This window comes from Balearica regulorum, chromosome 6 (assembly GCF_011004875.1).
Source record: "Balearica regulorum gibbericeps isolate bBalReg1 chromosome 6, bBalReg1.pri, whole genome shotgun sequence".
Classification (NCBI taxonomy): domain Eukaryota; kingdom Metazoa; phylum Chordata; class Aves; order Gruiformes; family Gruidae; genus Balearica; species Balearica regulorum.
Genome location: NC_046189.1, coordinates 38755431 through 38772930, shown reverse-complemented (window position 1 = coordinate 38772930; position 17500 = coordinate 38755431). Strand labels below are relative to the sequence as shown.

The following is a 17500-nucleotide window of genomic DNA, read 5'->3' as shown; positions in this document are numbered from 1 at the left end:
CTGCCTTCGTCTGAGGATGCTGCATGCAAATCTTCCGGGCTGAACTCCTACCCTTTAGTGTTAGGATGCTTTAGCAACTGATTTATGTAAATGCGCTCATAAAAAATACCGGTTTATTTTTAATTGGTGAATATGAATTAGAAAATTAAGGCGCGGGCTTAGCGTTCGCCGAACAGCCGAGCATCCTCAGCCCGTAGCCTGGATCGCACAGGTGAAATCAGGGGGCTGGGAGCAGCCCCGTCACCGTGCAGCCTAGCCAAAACCAAGCACTCGTTGCCTTAGTCGAGACGAGCGCATCGCGTGCCTTATTCAGGCATCAGCAGTTAATAGCATCCCCTTCTTAGGCCTAGCGCGAGCCTCTTCGTAAAGAGGAACTAATTTTAGCCAAGTGGTGTAATGTGCGAGGGGGTTTTTGTGTGTAAAACATTGGCAGTGGTATCCTGCCTGTATTCCAGCACGAAGCGCTCGCAGATATTGTCCTGTACAACAACACTTAACGACCATTGTCTACCCTGATGATTTACATGTGGTTTTCATTTTGGGAGAAAAAAAAAAAAAAAGAAATAGAAAAGGCAGATAATTATTTTTTTTTTTTAATGTTCCTGTGTTCCCCTTCACCTAACAAAAAAACCCCTTCGGCTAAACCATAAAAAAAATATATCTTTTTGAAGTCGTGCTGTTGTTACAGAAAACCTCTCGAAACGAAGTGATGCTGACCTCATCGCGTTAGTGCTTTGCAGGGACCGTCAGCGCCCTAAAATACGGCGTTAGCCCCAACACCTCTCCCGCTAAGTCAACCCAACATAGGCCCTGCCCGCTTGGAAACGCATCAAAATCTGAAGTGACATTCTCTAGCAGACACGTTCGCGCTTTAAATCGGTGTTAAAATGTCTTTGCATGAGAACAGGCCCTTTGCCGCAATCCCTGCCCCTTCTCTCCATCCCCCCGAATCCGAGCCTGTCGAGGATTACAGCGTGCAACCTCTGCCGACAGCAGATAAATAACTGACAGTATTTTAGCAGAGTTGCTAGGTTCTCTGCAGAGTAATTTGTTTTCTCCTTTCTCACCAAGTCTTTAATGTTTTGTTATAAACATCTATAGCAAGGCGCTGCTAATAGAAATGACTTATGGCCGAGGATCCGGATAAAAGGCTGCGGTGGGTTTCCGAGCCGCTTTCTTGCAAGGGCTGTGCCAAGGAATTACTCTTCCCTTTGCGCGCACGGGCTTGGCTGGAAACAGACACCCAAACGCACAGAGTTCCCAGGTTTGGTCAGAACTTTGTGCTGTCCCGCAGCTTTACATTGCAAGGTGATAAAATAGTTATTTGGTGAAGCATGAGTCTATTGAGATGGCATTGACCGGTGTGGCACAATCCACCTCTCCCCCCCCAAAACTAACCCACCGGCAGTTATACAAGTACTTTATTCCCTCTCGCTGCCCCCCAACGAGGCCACAGACACTTGTCAAAGCTATTTTTGCTCTACTTGGGACACACCAGAGTGTTCCTCAGCTCTTTTTGCGTGCGAGCATGCCAGTGGACGTGCAAAGCTGCAAACCCGCTGCACCCCAACCACAGTCGCATCATCTGGGTGACACGTACGTAATTTCATTATAAGACTGGAGCCTCTTTACTTCTCTTTTTCATGGAGAAGACCTACAGTGCTTCTTTTAACTCCAGACATTCACCCGAGCCCTCTGGTTTTTCTTTTTTCCCTGTGTGCGCTGTATCATCTCAGCAGTTAAAGACTCGATAAGAGAAAGTTGTCAGAGATCAATTCTTCTTCCCCTAATTGTGCGGGTGTGATAAAAGATCACACGGGGAATCAGCGAGAATTTACACAAATGCAAACAAATAGCCACTATCAATTCACGTGGAAGATCAGATAAGCCCGTTATCTCGTGTCCATATGTACCAGCGTGTGACAAGAGCGTGGGGAAGGACGTGGGGCAGGAGATACAGGAGTGGGAGGAATGGTGGTGGAAGTCACGATGAGAAAATTCAGAAGAAAAAAAAAAAAATCTAGATTGCAAAAATTATCTGAAGAGTTTTGGTCTCAGGGAGAACGGTGTGTACAGAGATAGCGCTGTGCCCAGTTGTCTGTTTTTAACGTAGAGTATCACAAAGTCAGAGAGCTGAAGAAATGAGTCCACGGAGGAAAGGTTGTTTTGTCGTCACCATTGCTGTACTAACATGTTCCTGCCCACCGTGAGGGCCTGGTCCCCTTCGCTCAGGAGCAAGGTCTTGGAAAGAGCTTGTCCCAGATAGTGCAGTCAGTGTTGTGCCTTCTGTGATGGGGCAGCTCTTCCTCAGGGAGCTGAGCGCAAGTCCTCTGCAAGCTGCGAGGGAGAGGAGCCTGGAAAGGCTCCTTGTTCCTCTTCATCTTGGCAGCGCAGTACAGAATTTGTGTAGTTACTGTTTGCCTTTCAATTCAGAATCCAAAACTATTTAATAAGGAGACATTTGAGAATACAGTCATTCTATACCCAAGTCATGTTTTCCTCGTGCTGTTAAGTTTATCCCATCAAGATGCAGGTATAGAAGGACGGCAAAAGACGAAAGAATAGGTGCTCCACCTAGGAATCCCGTTGGAGTACCCATAAATGCTGTTAGCCTCAAGAGGCATCCTCATCGTTGTAAACAGCCTGCAGAGAGCGTGTAGAAGAAAGGGCCGTGGTCCTACTCCTCCCTGCCGGGTGGCCACTCGTGCAAAGTCACATCAAGAGGGCAGCGGTGGTGTGTTCTCAAGGGAAAGTAGATCCCCCATTTCAGGGGAATCATAGCTAACCGGGTCTGTTCTGCCCCTTTGCACGGGGAAGCAGTGGAGAATTTGGCTCTAGATCCGTGCGGAATGGAGAGTGAGTTCCTGCAGGGAAACCTCTTCTTTGAAAAGCAACCGATTCTGGCAAATTTAATCCAAAAAGGTGAGCATAGTGGATAGATAAGATAGACTGAAAACAAAGGCTTAAAATGCAAGTGTTTATACAGCCTTAACTAAAAGGTACCAGATACGATAAAAAGCCCGTAGGATGTAAAATAACAGCGTTAAAATGGAAACGTTTTAGCAGTGTCTAAGGAAAGCTATCTAATACTCCCAAAGAGAACGGTGTTCACCAGGGCTGCAATACAGACGACACGTGGTGAATGACCCAGTGCCATGAAAGTGTACATAGAGACATCTGATGAAGTAGAAGCTGACACCCTCGCTTCTTAAACACCTAAAGCAAAAAAAAAAAAGTAGTGTAATTTCACTTTCTTGAAAGCTAGAGTTCAGTTTGAGAGCAGATACTAGATTTTTATAAGTAGCAAATAAAAAAGTGAAATACTCGAAGAAGTTCAGATTATAATTTTAACTGGAAGGGAGTTTGGAAGTATCCATTCTTCTTCCGTTGCTCATTCATTGCTGAAATCTAACCTTGACGCTTCTTCCCATGGTCGGAGATTTGGGTTATTGACCCCTTTCAGTGGAAGATCTGCTATTCCTTGATCATCGTTTTTAAGAGCTTGCAGAAAAGTTCAGCATATAGTGAACACCTCTCATGCTATAGTGGACATCTCAGCAGCTTTTTTTCCGTCTTTCTTATAGCGTGTTTTCTTGAAGGGCTACAAGAAGTTGATAATCCAGAGGAGAAAGCATCTCTAATTTTGATAATGGAAAAAAAGATTCTTTGTTTTACCTCTGTATTCTTCATCTAAAAAGCCAGATATAATTTTGAGGAGCATTTTGTTATGCGTATAGTACAAGCAGAGCCTATAGTAAGTATTCCAAGAGCAATAATTGGCTTTATGAGCCTCTCTCCAGTTCCCTTCCTGCCTGCTCTCTGGTTGAGATGTGGGTAACTCGAGATTCGGAAGAACTGTCCTGTAGTCATAAACCAAATGTCAACCTAACAGTTTTGAAAATGGTAAGGTAAACAGTTCATCCCGTGGCAGAATGGCAGGAATTAAGTGAGGGCTGTGACATTATGGAACACAAAAATATTTGTTCTACCTGCATTTGTATACGCTTTACCTTTCTATAAAACCTTGAATCTGTTAGTCTAAACCAGGAGTATTCAGGATCCGATCTCAGAGGTGGAGAAACTGAGGCAGAAAGTGAGTTACCAGCTTTTGCAGCACAGCTCACCGCGTTGCTCCTGCCTTTGGGGATGCGTTTGTGTTGCCCCAGCTTCCTCTTGCTTTTCCCAGGCAAGAATCAGGTAACTGCCTCCATGGGACGGGGAGGAGCAGTGGCGTCTACCTTTAAATCAAATACTTAAATTTTCATTAGCTGGTAAACCTGAAGAGCTGAAAATGAGGTGATTTTTAGTTTTCCAGAGCGTTGCATTTCTGCCAACCAGATCTAAAGATTGTGAAGGTGTCTGGGTTTGAGTGGTGGGTTTTTTTGTATGCTTTCCATTGCCCGGGCTTCTGATTAATAGTTGAAGCAGTTTGCTCATTTGGCATCGGCAATGTACTAAAGGAGAGAGGAACTGTCTCAGAAATACAAAGAGCTAAAATATTTTGTGATCTGTTCTCACTCAGATGTATACTTCAAATTGCATTCCCTCAGTGGAGGGAAATCATTTCAGTTACGCTGGTCACAGTAGAAAGCAGTCCTCTTTTTGAATGCCTTTTTCCATTAATGTAGATATGTTTCTGAGATGAGAAACGATGTTTCTTCTAATTACGGTTACATGTAGTTAATTTCCTTTTTTAAAAGCTCGGTGTGAAAGGCAGTTTCCTTTAAAAAGGGGGGGGGGGAAGGAAAAAGTGATACAGCTGATGTTCCTGTTGCCTTAGCAACAGATTTATTTATTAGGGTCTGAAATGACATGAGTTAATATACCACATACCTGCTGATCGGCAAACTCTCCTATTTCAGCTCCAGTTGACAATTAAGTCCTGGACAGCTACAGCCAGGGGTTAATGTTACTCATTAGGAGAACTAGGTCATTACTGGGAAATCAAGGCACTTAAGGCAGCATGGATAAAATACAAAATTCAACATCTCAAGGAGTGAGGGGTTTTATGTTAATTAACCTTATTTTCCTTTCATTAAAAAAAATCTTTCATATATGCATATGACAGTGGATCAATTAATTGGAAAACAAAAAAAAAAGTAAGCTGTAGTTTACTTTCCTCTCCTAGTTGTCTTCATTTCCTTTGGAAGGGTTTCATTATTTTATGGAAAATTCTTATGTCTATATGATGAGTAAAAAGGGTATTAAAATTAAGAAGGGAATCATCATGGAAATCAGCTTTACCACAAGGGAATGAGCAAATAAAAGCCTTGGAAATGAAAATAAATAAGCTTTGCTAATACCTCACCTAAGGAGCAGAATATAAGCCCATCAGAGCTTGGAGATATTTAGAGGTACTTCTTTGCTTCTTTATTAAGCAGTTACATAGTTATTTGACCTTCAGAAACCGAAACTTTAGAGAACTAAATCCAAGTTGTTGGTAAATATTCTATTTACAGAAAGCTGATCAGTGGCGTAGCTGACAGTAACTCCTGTACTTAGTAATTGGCTTCTGATTTCCAGGAAAATTAAATATATTCTCTGAAAGTTTTATTAAGAGATCAGAGTGGGAGTTTTAACTTGATAAATCGTAAGTGATTTAATAAAGCTCTCCTGACAGCCTTTATTTACTAACTTTTAGCAGACTTCATTCTGATACTGGAGCGCTTAATAGGCTGAAAAAGAATCATATTAAAATAAAACTTTTTTTCTTTTCTTTTTTACTCATTGCTTCCTCAAATACACTTAGTTCTTTCACTTCTACTAAGCACCCTGCTTTCTTTTATATATTTAAGCTCTGTGGCTCAATTCTGCTTCTCATTGTGTTTAGAGCAATTTGGTGTAAATCCTTTTTTCACTCCGGGAAAGTCAAGGTTAAAGCAGCATCTTGCCTGGCGTGCACGTAGTAAACCATTGTATCAGATTGTAGGAGCACCGTTACCTGTAACAAAAGCAAAATTCAAGCTCCGTGAGTGGTTTTCTGCTCCATGGGATGGTTTTGCACTCTGATGTACCCATTTTCTTAAATGTAAGAAAAAAGTTGAATACCATCAAGATTCTGCTTAAAATATCACATGCAGAAATCTTCCTTCTTCATCCCCTCTGTGCTATCCAGACCCTCGTAGGGCAGCCACTTTAGTGCTGTCCTCTGAAGCCTGTTACAATAAATGTTTCGGCCATGGTTGAAAACCTGTTTTTGAGTTAATTTAAGACTATAGCTACATCACCTGGACATTTTAAGGTTAGCTGAGTTTGGAATAGTATCACAGTTTGCCGTAAAAGCTCCAGTAAGCTTGGCTTTCCCTCTTCCATGATGGTAGACTCATTTTACGGTGCGTGTCTTCTCCGGTACAACTGCGAAACCCAAGTCTTTGAGCAGAAACACATGTGAACTGGTGGGACTAAGGAGTCCTCTCAAAGCTCAGAAGGAGAGGGCCTTACAGTCTCCCACCTATTCCTATCAAAGCAATCCTTTTCTGCTCCATTCACCCAAGCTGATTTTGGCCTTTCTCTTTCAAACCTCTTCCTTCTGTCTTTGCCAGGCTCAGTTCCTCATGCATCTCCTCATATATAGTCTCCTTGTGCAGTAAATTTGCATCTCACTCTTCTCTAGTTTCTCAGCCTTTCTCTGTCTCCATCATTCCACTCCTTGCCTGTGCAAGGGACATTCTACAACACATTGGTCCCCGTTTTCTCCTAAGCCCCGTTGTCCAACCTGACTGTGTTGTCCTCTTGGTCTCGTACTGGTTTCACATTTTTCCCCAAGTGAACTGACCTTGTGTTGTATCTTTTCCCCATCTCAGTTCGCTATTTCTTTGCCATGCTGTTCTTGCATAGCTGATCATATTGATCAGATCTTATTTGTCCCCTTTGCTTTTTTCTGGTCCATATCTAAGAGTTTTAGTCAAACTAGAAAAGCACGCATTACCGTTACCACTTTCTGCCTTTTCAGCCCATCTCTTCTACTGCTTTTTTAATGTAACCAAATCTTCCATTTTCTTGTTGTTCCTTTTTTTGAATGCATATAAATCAATTCTTTATTCGGTGAAGTCCAGTAATTTTATTCTGAGTTCAGTAGAGGAATCACTGAAAGTGAAGACAAGATCTGTGTTTCCAGTTCAGATGTTGGTTCCTGGCTGGGTTTTAGCAGGCTGTCCTGCGGCTGTAGGATCGTCTTGCTCAGCTTTGCCCTGAGGTGTGCCCAAGACACATGGACCATTCAGTGACCAGGCACAAGACGAAATTTTTCAAAGGCTTGGCTACATTTTTGGGTAGACTTCCAACATGTGCAACAAAAAGCGTACCTTTACTCAAAATCGGACACATCCAAATATTCAGTTGTTGCTCTAAACCAAAAGAGGTTCAAATACCTAAAGCAGAGACTTATTTTAAATTTAATACATGCAAGATATGGTTTGCAGTTTTACCGGATAGTGTTGTGTTCGGGTTTTTTTAATCTTGTTCTTTGGATGTTCTGGAAAACTTTTGGCAGAATTTTTCTAGAAAATGGCAGTCCAAGGTAGCCTCAGTCTTGGAAAACATCATAAACAAGGACAGAAGATGTATTGTAATAAGGAGTCCCAGACACACTTAGCAGACGGTGCTACCAGCTCCCTTTGTAACTCACAGCACCCCTGACCAAAGTGTACAAATACTCTCCAAGAGACAAAAGCAAATATTTCGTAAGCAAATGATCTAATATTCTTCCTTATTTTCCCCAATAGGAGAGTTATATTTCTTCCTTCAAAGCTCTTTTTAATTAGTTTCTTACTGTACTGCAACAGTATTCTCTCTTTCCCTTCTTCTCCTCCCCTGGTCTCCTTTTCTCCATGCTTTCACCCTTTTTTCCCCCTCCCTTTGTCCTCTAACCTCTGCTTTTTCTCAGTTGCAGTTGTGCAAAACCTGACTCAATGAAATGAGTTGATTCCTCATTCTGAAAGCGGTGAGATTTGTAGTTACTTTAATCTTGTTGAATAATGAGTTTCAAGCCTTGGTCTTGGTGCCAAGAAAGTTCCTGCTTAGGAGCTTCATCCTTGGAGATGACAGCTTCACAAATCCAAAAAGGATGAGTTATCTTAGATACCTGAGCTAATTCCTCTTGGGGTATTACTCAGTAAGGACCAGGACTTACTTCGTGACCCAGGCAGGATATCTGGTGGACTATTAAGTAGTTTGATGATGTGGGTCCACCATGGAAATTGCAGAGCAGCCATAGAGTCTTGTCTGGTGGGATTGCCATTCCCAGGCAAATGTGTAATAATGTAGTTTTTATGTAGTAATTTATGTTTGATTCTTCTCCTATTCTTCCAAGGAACCACCTGAGTAGATTCTTAGCCATTTGCTCTCATATTCATATCCATCTATTATTACCATGACATGACTTTTTTTTCTAGTAAGTTGAATTACAATAGGACATATTGTGTATGGTTATCAGGGCTGTCAGGGTCACTCAGATTATTTTATCTTGCCTACCATGACTCTTGACAACAGGAAACCATTTGTTATGTTACCTTTGGAACACAAAAGGAAGTTAATTTTAATTATTTTTTTTTTCTAAAGAAACTATTTAGGGGTAGTCCATAGCAGTTATTGGATTGTGTTGCAAATTCAACTAAAATGGTTTTCATCTGAATCCTGCACTTGTGAAAAGCTAGGTTCGCTAAGTTGGAGTAAAAGAAATGAAAAGGCATCTGAATGAAAGTGCATTGATCTTTACACCAAGGTAACGGAGACCAAATGCTGGTCTTTGTCTTCAAAGGTTAATCTCTCTTTAGGAAATAAGCAGGAGGCTCGATGACTGATGCTGATCCTGAGGTTTCTTTGGTTAGAGAATGCGCAATATTTTATTTTCAGTTTTTTCTTCATGAATTGTGAGGGCAGAAGAAGAAGAATCTAAACAATAAACTCCCAAGGTTCTTTTTTTTTTTTTTTTTTTTATGAATCTCTTCTAGATAACACAAGATAGGAGAAAATGCTTTTCCAGCGTAAAGTAAAATGCCACCCATTTTTCTCAGGCCGGCAATTTGAAAAAATCAGAAGGTAAAATACACACTCCTCACTGTAAATACGTCATGGGCTATAATAGAAAATAAAACACTGTATTTGCCAGTACTGTTTGGCTGCTTTTTGCCTCTCTAGTGCCATTTTTTAATTCCTTGGCTTGCAGAGGTGTTTTGCTAGCGCAGGCAAGGATCAGGACCTTTTTTTTTTTTTTTGTAGAACCTCCAAATCGCTAGCTAAAATTTATTCTGTAGGATCCTTTTTTTCAGTGACACTTATGCAGAAGCATTTTCTTCTACTTGATTCCATTTTCTGTTAACTGAGGGGGTATTAGATATTGTGGTAACTTTTGATGCTGATGATGCCAGACAATGTTTAGAGGCACAATTACAGCAAAGACATTTTGTAAGCGTATCAGCTGAAAAAGAAAACACATTGGACTTAACTACATATTTACAGTTTACCTCTACCTCATATTGGAAGTGTAAAAAAGATGGAAAAATACTGTGATAAATTGAATAAATGGAAAGCAATTAACTTTTCCTTCATGTTTGCATTTTCATAGTTATTTCTTTTTCCCCTGTTTCTTTTCTAATAGCTCTTTCCTGGCAGTAATATTTCCTCTTTTGCAGTTACCATGAGCATTCTTACCAGAAATTTGGTATGAGAATTTTTAATATTTTTTTTTGTTCCTTTTGTTCCCTCCCAGTCTTAACATAGAAAATGTATATTAAAACATAGAAAATGTATATTAAAGTCATTTGATTTGGGAAAGTCCTCTGTCATCCATGAAAACAATTAGTAAAATGTATTTCATTTGGTGTATTGAATAGGCTTGTAACGTGAGTCCTCTTACTTTAAGAAGAATATTATCCTTGTGGTGGGTTGACCTTGGCCGGACACCAGGTGCCCACCAAGCTGCTCCATCACTCCCCTCCTCAGCAGGACGAGGTAGGAGAAAATAAGATGGAAAAGACTTGTGGGTCAAGGTAAAGGCAGTTTAATAAAGCAAAAGCAAAGGCCCCGTACGGAAGCAAAGGAAAACAAAAGATTTATTCTCTGCTTCCCATCAGCAGGCAATGTCCAGCCACTTCCCTGGAAGCAGGGCTTCAGTATGTGTAGGGGTCGCTCCGGAAAACTAACGTCATAAATAACAAAAGCCCCCTTTTCCTCCTCCTTTCTCTCAGCTGTTATTGCTGCGCAGACGTCGTATGGTATGGAATATCCCTTTGGTTTCTTTGGGTCAGCTCTCCTGGCTGTGTCCCCTCCCAAGATCTTGCCCACCCCCGGGCTACTGGTGATGGGGAATGTTGGAGAGACAACCTTGGTGCTCTACCCCCAACACCGGTGCGTTATCAACACCTTGCCGGCTACCAAGACACGGCACGGCACTAGGAGGGCTGCGAGGGGAAAATTAACTCCATCTCGGCCAGACCCTGTACAGTCCTCCTGAAGTGTTTACTGACTCCGATCCTCACCACGTTCCTGTAAATGAAAGCTCCTGTAAGACTTCATCTTACAGATGGGGAAACCTGGGCAGAGCTGTCTCGTGAGAAATCAGTGTCAGGAAAAGACCAGAACTCTGCAATTCCCTGTTTTGAAGGCCAGGCTTTTTTTTTTTTTTTTTTTTGTAACTACACTGGTACTTTCTAACATCATTAGATTATAATAAACATATATTCGAATTTTGCTGAGCTCAGAATTTAGCATAAAGTATCAAAGTGTAATAGAGTAGATAGCATAATGCAGTGAAAAAAATCCCCAATATTGTTCTTTAGGTTAGGTTTGACGTGAAATGGAGCCCCATTTCTAGCTCAGCAGTGTGCATGCAAAGACTGCACCGTTTATTGATGTGCTGCTGTTCGCTTCTTGAGAATGCCCTGGACAGATACAGGGTCAACAGGAGGCTGATGTCATGTGAGTCCCCTTATCAGCCTGTGGCATCCTTCATCACCCTCCCCGAGTCTGTACCGTATCAGCCAAAACAGTAGAGAACCTCAAGTTCCTGCTGTTATCACCCAAACAAAGAACGTTACTGGGATAAAGGCACCTTCAGCTCCTGGCTCTGGGTGTGATAGAGGTGCAGCAGTGACTGCACATGCTTTTCTTCACCTTCATTCTTTCAAAAATGGTAACTTTTAGAAGGGATTTTGCAGAGTTTCTACCTTTTCCTCCTTGGTGCTTTTGTTCCCCGTCCTCACGCACTCTGCTTCCCTGCTAACACTGCTGTGTGCCTTTGCTCTCTTTATTCTCTTCCTCTTTGGTTCTTCTCTTTTAATTACCACACACTTTTATTTTTGCTTCGTAATTTATATCTTTACTGATATTTTGCTGACCTTTTCTCTACCACCGATAGCACTGTCAGATGCTCTCTGCAGCTTCTCTCTATCTCCAAGTCTGATTTTTCTGTATTCTTTCATTTTTCCCAAGCCTTTTCCTTTTTCTCTTCTATTTACCTTATATTTATCTCTTTTCCCCCTGGGTTTGGATATACCATCATTTTTTCGTTTTCAACTTGACTATTTGTTTTCTTTTGTTTTCTCTTCTTGCAGTTCTCTTCCCCGTCACATTGCTTTACCCATCTCTTGTGCCCTGTTTGCTGCCAAACTCCCTCCTCACTATTTCACTTTCCCAAAATTAAAGGACCACTGTCAAGGTCTGCCTCTTAGAAACTTCATTTCCTTCACTTTTAATTATTGATTCTGTGCTCAGGGGTTTCCCCAGCCCCATCCCGGCCCCTCACGCCTTCCGTGTCCTCTGTCCCTCGTCCCTGTCCTCCTCCCTTGGCTCGCCAGTCCTCTGTCTCTACGACTGCTGCCCAGCTTCGTAAATAACGAGTGATACCTCAGTGGCCTATTTTATCAGCCATTTTCTAGCAATAATTGCAGGTAGGCAGAAATCCATGGTTTAGCTCTTGGTATATATCCTAAAAACAATAATATATATATATATATATATAAAAAAAATAAAATGCTAGTTTAACTTCTGAAGATATTTTACCTGTTTAAGTATTGCCATTTCCCACCTTTGCCCGTCTGACACTCAGATGATTTTATGAAATGGGGAGGCAGCAGGAGATGCAACCCAGTTTGAATTGCTTGGATTTAAGGCGCTGTAAAAAGTGAGATATTACCGCGTGCCCTCACTATTTGGGATTCTCTACCACTGAAAATCTCCCGTGCTAAATGTCCTAAGAAGATTAAGATCAACCCTTTTAATATTGCTTTTAGCTGAGCTTATTTGTAACCCTTTCAGAATACATAGCACCTTGAGAGATGGCACGACAGGGATGTTGTTATCACAAGCGTTATGTAGCCTTTTCACAGTATTTTCTCAAATATTAAGACTTTCTCCCCTGGCTTAGTACTTTTATGTTACTGATCGACTTGCAGAAACCATAGGTCTTGATTATTTTTTTTAAAGTGACTGCGTTTGCTTTGCCCCTTTGAGCAAGCCTTGTCTCTTTTCCACAACTCTTCTGCTTTCTAATTGCGGAGCTAGATGTGTCTTCCTCCAAATCGTAAATAACTGTGATTATCACCATTTATGATGAGTTTATATATACTTAAGAAGTAAAATTTAAGTCACAGAAGATCATATGGGTCTCCCACTGAATTTCACTCAAATTCAAAGGATGAGTATGCACTGAATACTGTAAAGGGCCAAATTCTGCTATTTCTTTTAATCTTTTTAAAATGTATTTCCCATCGCTGGTCAGGGATGTGGGTATCCTGCAGCCCCAGGGAATAACTCCAGTTCAGCTGGTCTCTGCGCATTCTCCTTCCAGTTCCAGCAGTGGGTGAGGCTCGAGGGCTCCGGCTGAGCTCACAAAACCCCTGAATAGCAGAAGGGTCTTTTGAAGACCGTTGCCATTGATTGCATAGAGGAGCATCGTCGTGGTGCTACAAAGTTGCTTTTTTAATCATTTGAGGCCGAAAAGAGGGATGTCAATCATCAATTAATCCTGACAGCATCCTTCTGTGGTGAAGAAATAATACTGTCACACCCATTTTATAAACAGAAAACCTAGGGCAGAGCTAATGGAAGCTCAGTACTGGTGGTGCTGCTACCACCAGCCTCCCAATCCCCGTTTCAAGGACAGTCTTGAGAGTTTTCTTTCAGATCACAAAGGGAAGTCACTAAATCAGGCTGAACCCTGGGCCACGTTCCCATACCCAGACCACTAAACCTCAGGCAGTTCTTAAGAAGGACTTCAAATGTCTCTCTTAAAATGTGTTTTAGACTTAAAAATGAAAAAAAAAACAAACCCCTCGAGTAATCCTGGGTAAAAATTTCCAGTGTGCAGTATCTAAACATGGAGATTGTTCCCACGGCAGTGCTCTCAAATCCAAGCGCAGGTATGGTGCCTGTGTCTGGTTTGTGGCGTTTACAGCTGGAGTTTGGGCATTCTGAGGTTTTCGTGTTCTTACAAAGAAATTTAGAGTACCTTCATACCGTGCCCAGTTCTTATTTTCCCTTTACCAGATGCATATCAAATTGAGTAAAAATGCAAGAGCATTTCAAATACTTAAACTGAACAACAAAGCCAGACCCTAGAATTGCGTTAGCTTAGTTTTTCCCAAAACATATTATCTTAAAAGAAAAGTTTGCATTTTAGTAGCAGGCTTTTATACAGTTTTGCAGTTCTTCTTAAGGAAATGGAGTATATATAATTAATACTGTTTAATAAAGCTCAAAAATGCAACAGATGCAGCCAAAAGTGCACGTCATTTTGAGCAGATCTTTACAGAACAGACATTCCATATTGTGTTCATCTTTTTCCACGATCACTGCTATGACAATCTGGTGTGTTTAGCAGTTGTTGCTGAGTAAGGCAGACTGGATTGTATATGATTTTCTCCATGTCAGCCAAGAAACAGAGCTCTCTTCTTTTTGATGCAGTAAAGAGGTGGTCTTGCACTATTTATTGCTTTCTACCAGGAGCAGCTATACCTTTACTAACTTGCAAGAATAATAATGCATCGCAATCTGTAGGGGCACGTGCTAGAAGCTTTCTGCAGGTCTCAGTTGAAAATAAAATGGTTGTGGGTGTGGGAAACTCACAGGAACTGATAAATCGAACAAGATGACCTCCCAAATAGAAAAGCTACAAGATTCACAAAACGTGTCATTAAAATCTGTGAGTATCATATAAAAGCAAAACCTTTTAAAAGGGGATGTGGAAGGAGGATCACCTACAGCAGAAAACCCATAAGAGAGGCTCCAGTGCAGAGGAAACGTTTCCCCTTTCAGCATTCCTTTTGGGTGCCAAATTTTCCTTCTGTTCTTCCCCACCTATTAAACAAAGCTGCAACTTCCAATTCCTATCAGTTTTCCTAAATATGTGCAGCTTATGTGGCTTCGACGAGCTGTAAGGCTCCGTACTCTCCTGCCAGCTCCTTGACAATGTGGCTCCAACAGCATCCTCCACTTTTGGCTGCCTCTGGGACCCCTGGTCTCTTCTGGAAAGGGCGAGGGAAAGCATATCCTTTGCTGGAAGGACTTTTTGTGACTACGAAGCGGATAGCGGGGCTGCGAAGACCTTGGGAAAATTCCTGTAAGTGCCGTGGCTCCGTCTGCGGAGGCTGCCCGCTCTGTGTAACAGGGATGTTGCGGCCCACCTCGGGACGAGCGGTGCGTAGCTCAGCATCACGTACGGGGTGAGCTCACCAGGATCACTCGTAAAGCACCCCCAAGAGCCTGCCTGGGGGAAACCGAGGCTAACGGGAAACATTGTTCTGAATTACACCGACTCCCAGCATCCAAGCTGTTTTCCTTGCACGTTTCTGACAGAGATGTTCCCTTCTAGCCAAGGCTGAACCCTCGACTGTAATGCCATTGCAGCTCTTTCAGCTGGGCACTGTGGAGGGAACTAAACTACTGGCAACGTGTTTCTGCACATAATTTACCTACCAGAAAGAGGTGCGTACTTTAAGTGTGAGGATGCAAGCAAACTAGTAGGCGGTTCTGGGATCTTTGCAACTGGAAAAATTCTCTCTCCGAGCCAGTGTTCATATCCACTTTGGTTACTGGAACCACCGTGAAAACTCCTGGTTCACAGATGTGAAACAAATTACGAAGCTTATGCAGTTGCATTCCTCCTTATTATTGAGAACAAAACAAATCTGGGAGATGGAGGACTTCTTAAAGTAATTATTGTCTGGCTTTATTTTAAGAAAATACAACTAATTCTGAAAACTCCACAGTTCCTGAAGATTTCTCAGCCTAGGAAAGTCACATTAATTATAAGATTAATTTGTTTTAATTCCCTAAACCAAAAATATTGACTAAATGAGAAATTAACACATGTAGAGCTGCAGATGTCATTTGGCTTCAGATTTCCTGAATCATATAATTATTAATCTTTCATATAGCAGTGTGACAAACCTACAGATTCATTCTACAAAATTAGTCTGTGAAGAAAGACACCAGGACAGCTGAGCTATAGATTTTCCCTTAATACAGGAAGGAAAACGGTGGAATTTTCTAAATAATAAATAAAACCTAAATATTTTAAAGACATATGGTGCACATCTGTCTGAAATACAATAATTTAGGGTCATTAAATGCAAGATATAATATTCACCTTAGAGTGGGGGAATTATTTCATTTTTAATATAACTCACTGAATTTGGGGAATTTAGATCATCTGTGGTACCTTTTGAACCTTTCATTCTGTCTTAGTGAAGAAGATAGATTAGCAAATTGGCTTTTTATTTTCTTTTTAGATAGCCAAACTCATGTTTCAAGGCATTGAGTGTCATACCCATATGAACCTTTAATATTTTCTTCAGCTGAAATTATAAATAAATACAGGTTTCTTGCTTTCTATTTTAACTGCCAGTTAACTCCTTAGAAGTCTAAAGGTAGAAAACACCTTGTGTTCCTTTACTCCTTTCTTCTTTACCTAAAGCACCGAACAGATCAGAAGCTTTACATTAGTACAGCGTGGATTCATAAAATTACAGTTTGGGAAATCATACATTTTTAGGTTTTGATTGACCTTTTCCTCCTGAAAAAGGGGGTAAACTGTATGGGAGATTGTATACATATTTTTTTGACAGGAAAAAAACAAGGGTTTTTTCCTACCCTGCCCATTTTTTAACATGATTTTGCCTTCAGCTAGGTGAGATGTTACTCGGTCCTTCTCACTTTCAAAGGGGGTAACTTGAAGAGTAAGGGCATCATGTGAAGAGAGGGAAGAAAGAGAAGAATCTAAACTGAGTTCTGATTCGAGTGGTGGGTCGAGGATAATGTTCAACCATGCGGCGCAGGCAAAGAGGGAATTTATGCTGAAGGCATTTAGTCCCCAAAAGTACAATTTCAGAGAAACACTGTTCCTATAAACAAAAAAAACCCCCAACAATTCCACAAGTAAACACAAACAATGCTGAGATAAGTTCTGTTTGTTTTAAGGGAGCATGACAAAGATCCTGAAACTTTCTTTAAAGTCCTGCTGAAACTGAAAGAGCAAGACCTACCTTTTCACGTGTCCGTCCTTGGAGAGGCTTTCACTGAAGTTCCAGGTACCTTTCCTTTTTATTTTTGTCCTGTCCTGTAAAGTTACCATAAAATAAATATTTCCAGAAGTAGTTTTCATGTGCATATTTTCTTATATTAGTGAAAGAACATGTTTAAAATCTTCGTAGTTGTAAAACTAAATATTATTGATGTGTTGTAAAATTAAAACTATTAAAGACAGTGAGCATTTTTTATGTTACTTGGCGGCGCAAGGCCTTATTTATGACTTGTGTTGCAGTAACACGTCTCTATTTATTTAGATAGAGAGAGAGGTGTGAGTGATTGGATGCTTCAGAGAGGAAACAAAATCTTTCAGGCCGGGGTCGCTCATCTGAAATCCAGACTGAGATTTTAGCAGGTGAAAACACTCAGTTCCCTTTCAAACGTGAGGTTAAGGACTTCTGTGGAGAGCTTCTGGTTTGTATCTGGCATGCAAGTGGTCATTAATCTTTAATATTTTTATACCACTCTTTTGCACACTCCTTCCGTTTCTCGGTTTCTGACAAGCAGAAACTTTACTGCTCTGTAAACAGTTTCACCCATCTGAAAAAGAGAGAGGGTTTATTCTGAATCCAGACAGCTTTGTGCCTGAGTTATTGTGGTAATAAAGAGAATAATCAAATCCTATACGACATGCGCTTGTAGTCAATGAAACCTTTTTCAAACGTACATTAACGACAGGCGAACTTCAAAATATCCCGTGTTTTAGCTCATCCGTCTTTTCCAAAATGTAGACCTGCATCCCTCCAACACTTCGGTCTGCAAAAATAGACTTGGGATAAGTTAATTTGTCAGTTCTGTCGTATCTGTTGCCTGTTGGACTGGTGATATTTCAATTGTTTTAGTTTCGATTGTGCAGTTTTTAAGACACCAAGAAATTGATCTGACCCAGATAACTTCTGGGTCCCCAACTGTGGCCCAGCTGGATTGGAAGCAGAGGTAATCATTTGGTAGCAGGAAATTCTTCATGTTTTCTGTC

The 17500-nt window shown here is 41.1% G+C and overlaps 1 protein-coding gene across 13 annotated transcripts in view; it reads left to right on the top strand.

Annotated features, from left to right (window-relative positions):
- Nucleotides 1-17500, top strand: part of QTMAN (queuosine-tRNA mannosyltransferase) — a 185087-nt gene that overhangs the window by 150501 nt on the left and 17086 nt on the right. For 12 of the 13 annotated variants that reach the window (XR_012836187.1, XM_075757253.1, XM_075757256.1 and 9 more), the window contains one exon: nucleotides 16417-16526. The exons of the other annotated variant lie outside the window; for it this stretch is intronic. Coding sequence is in view for 10 of the 12 variants with exons in the window: in XM_075757253.1 (XP_075613368.1) it covers nucleotides 16417-16526 (110 nt within the window). In the remaining 2 variants the exon portion in view is untranslated. Of the gene's footprint in view, nucleotides 1-16416; nucleotides 16527-17500 lie in introns of those variants that run through there. 13 annotated transcript variants of the gene reach the window in all.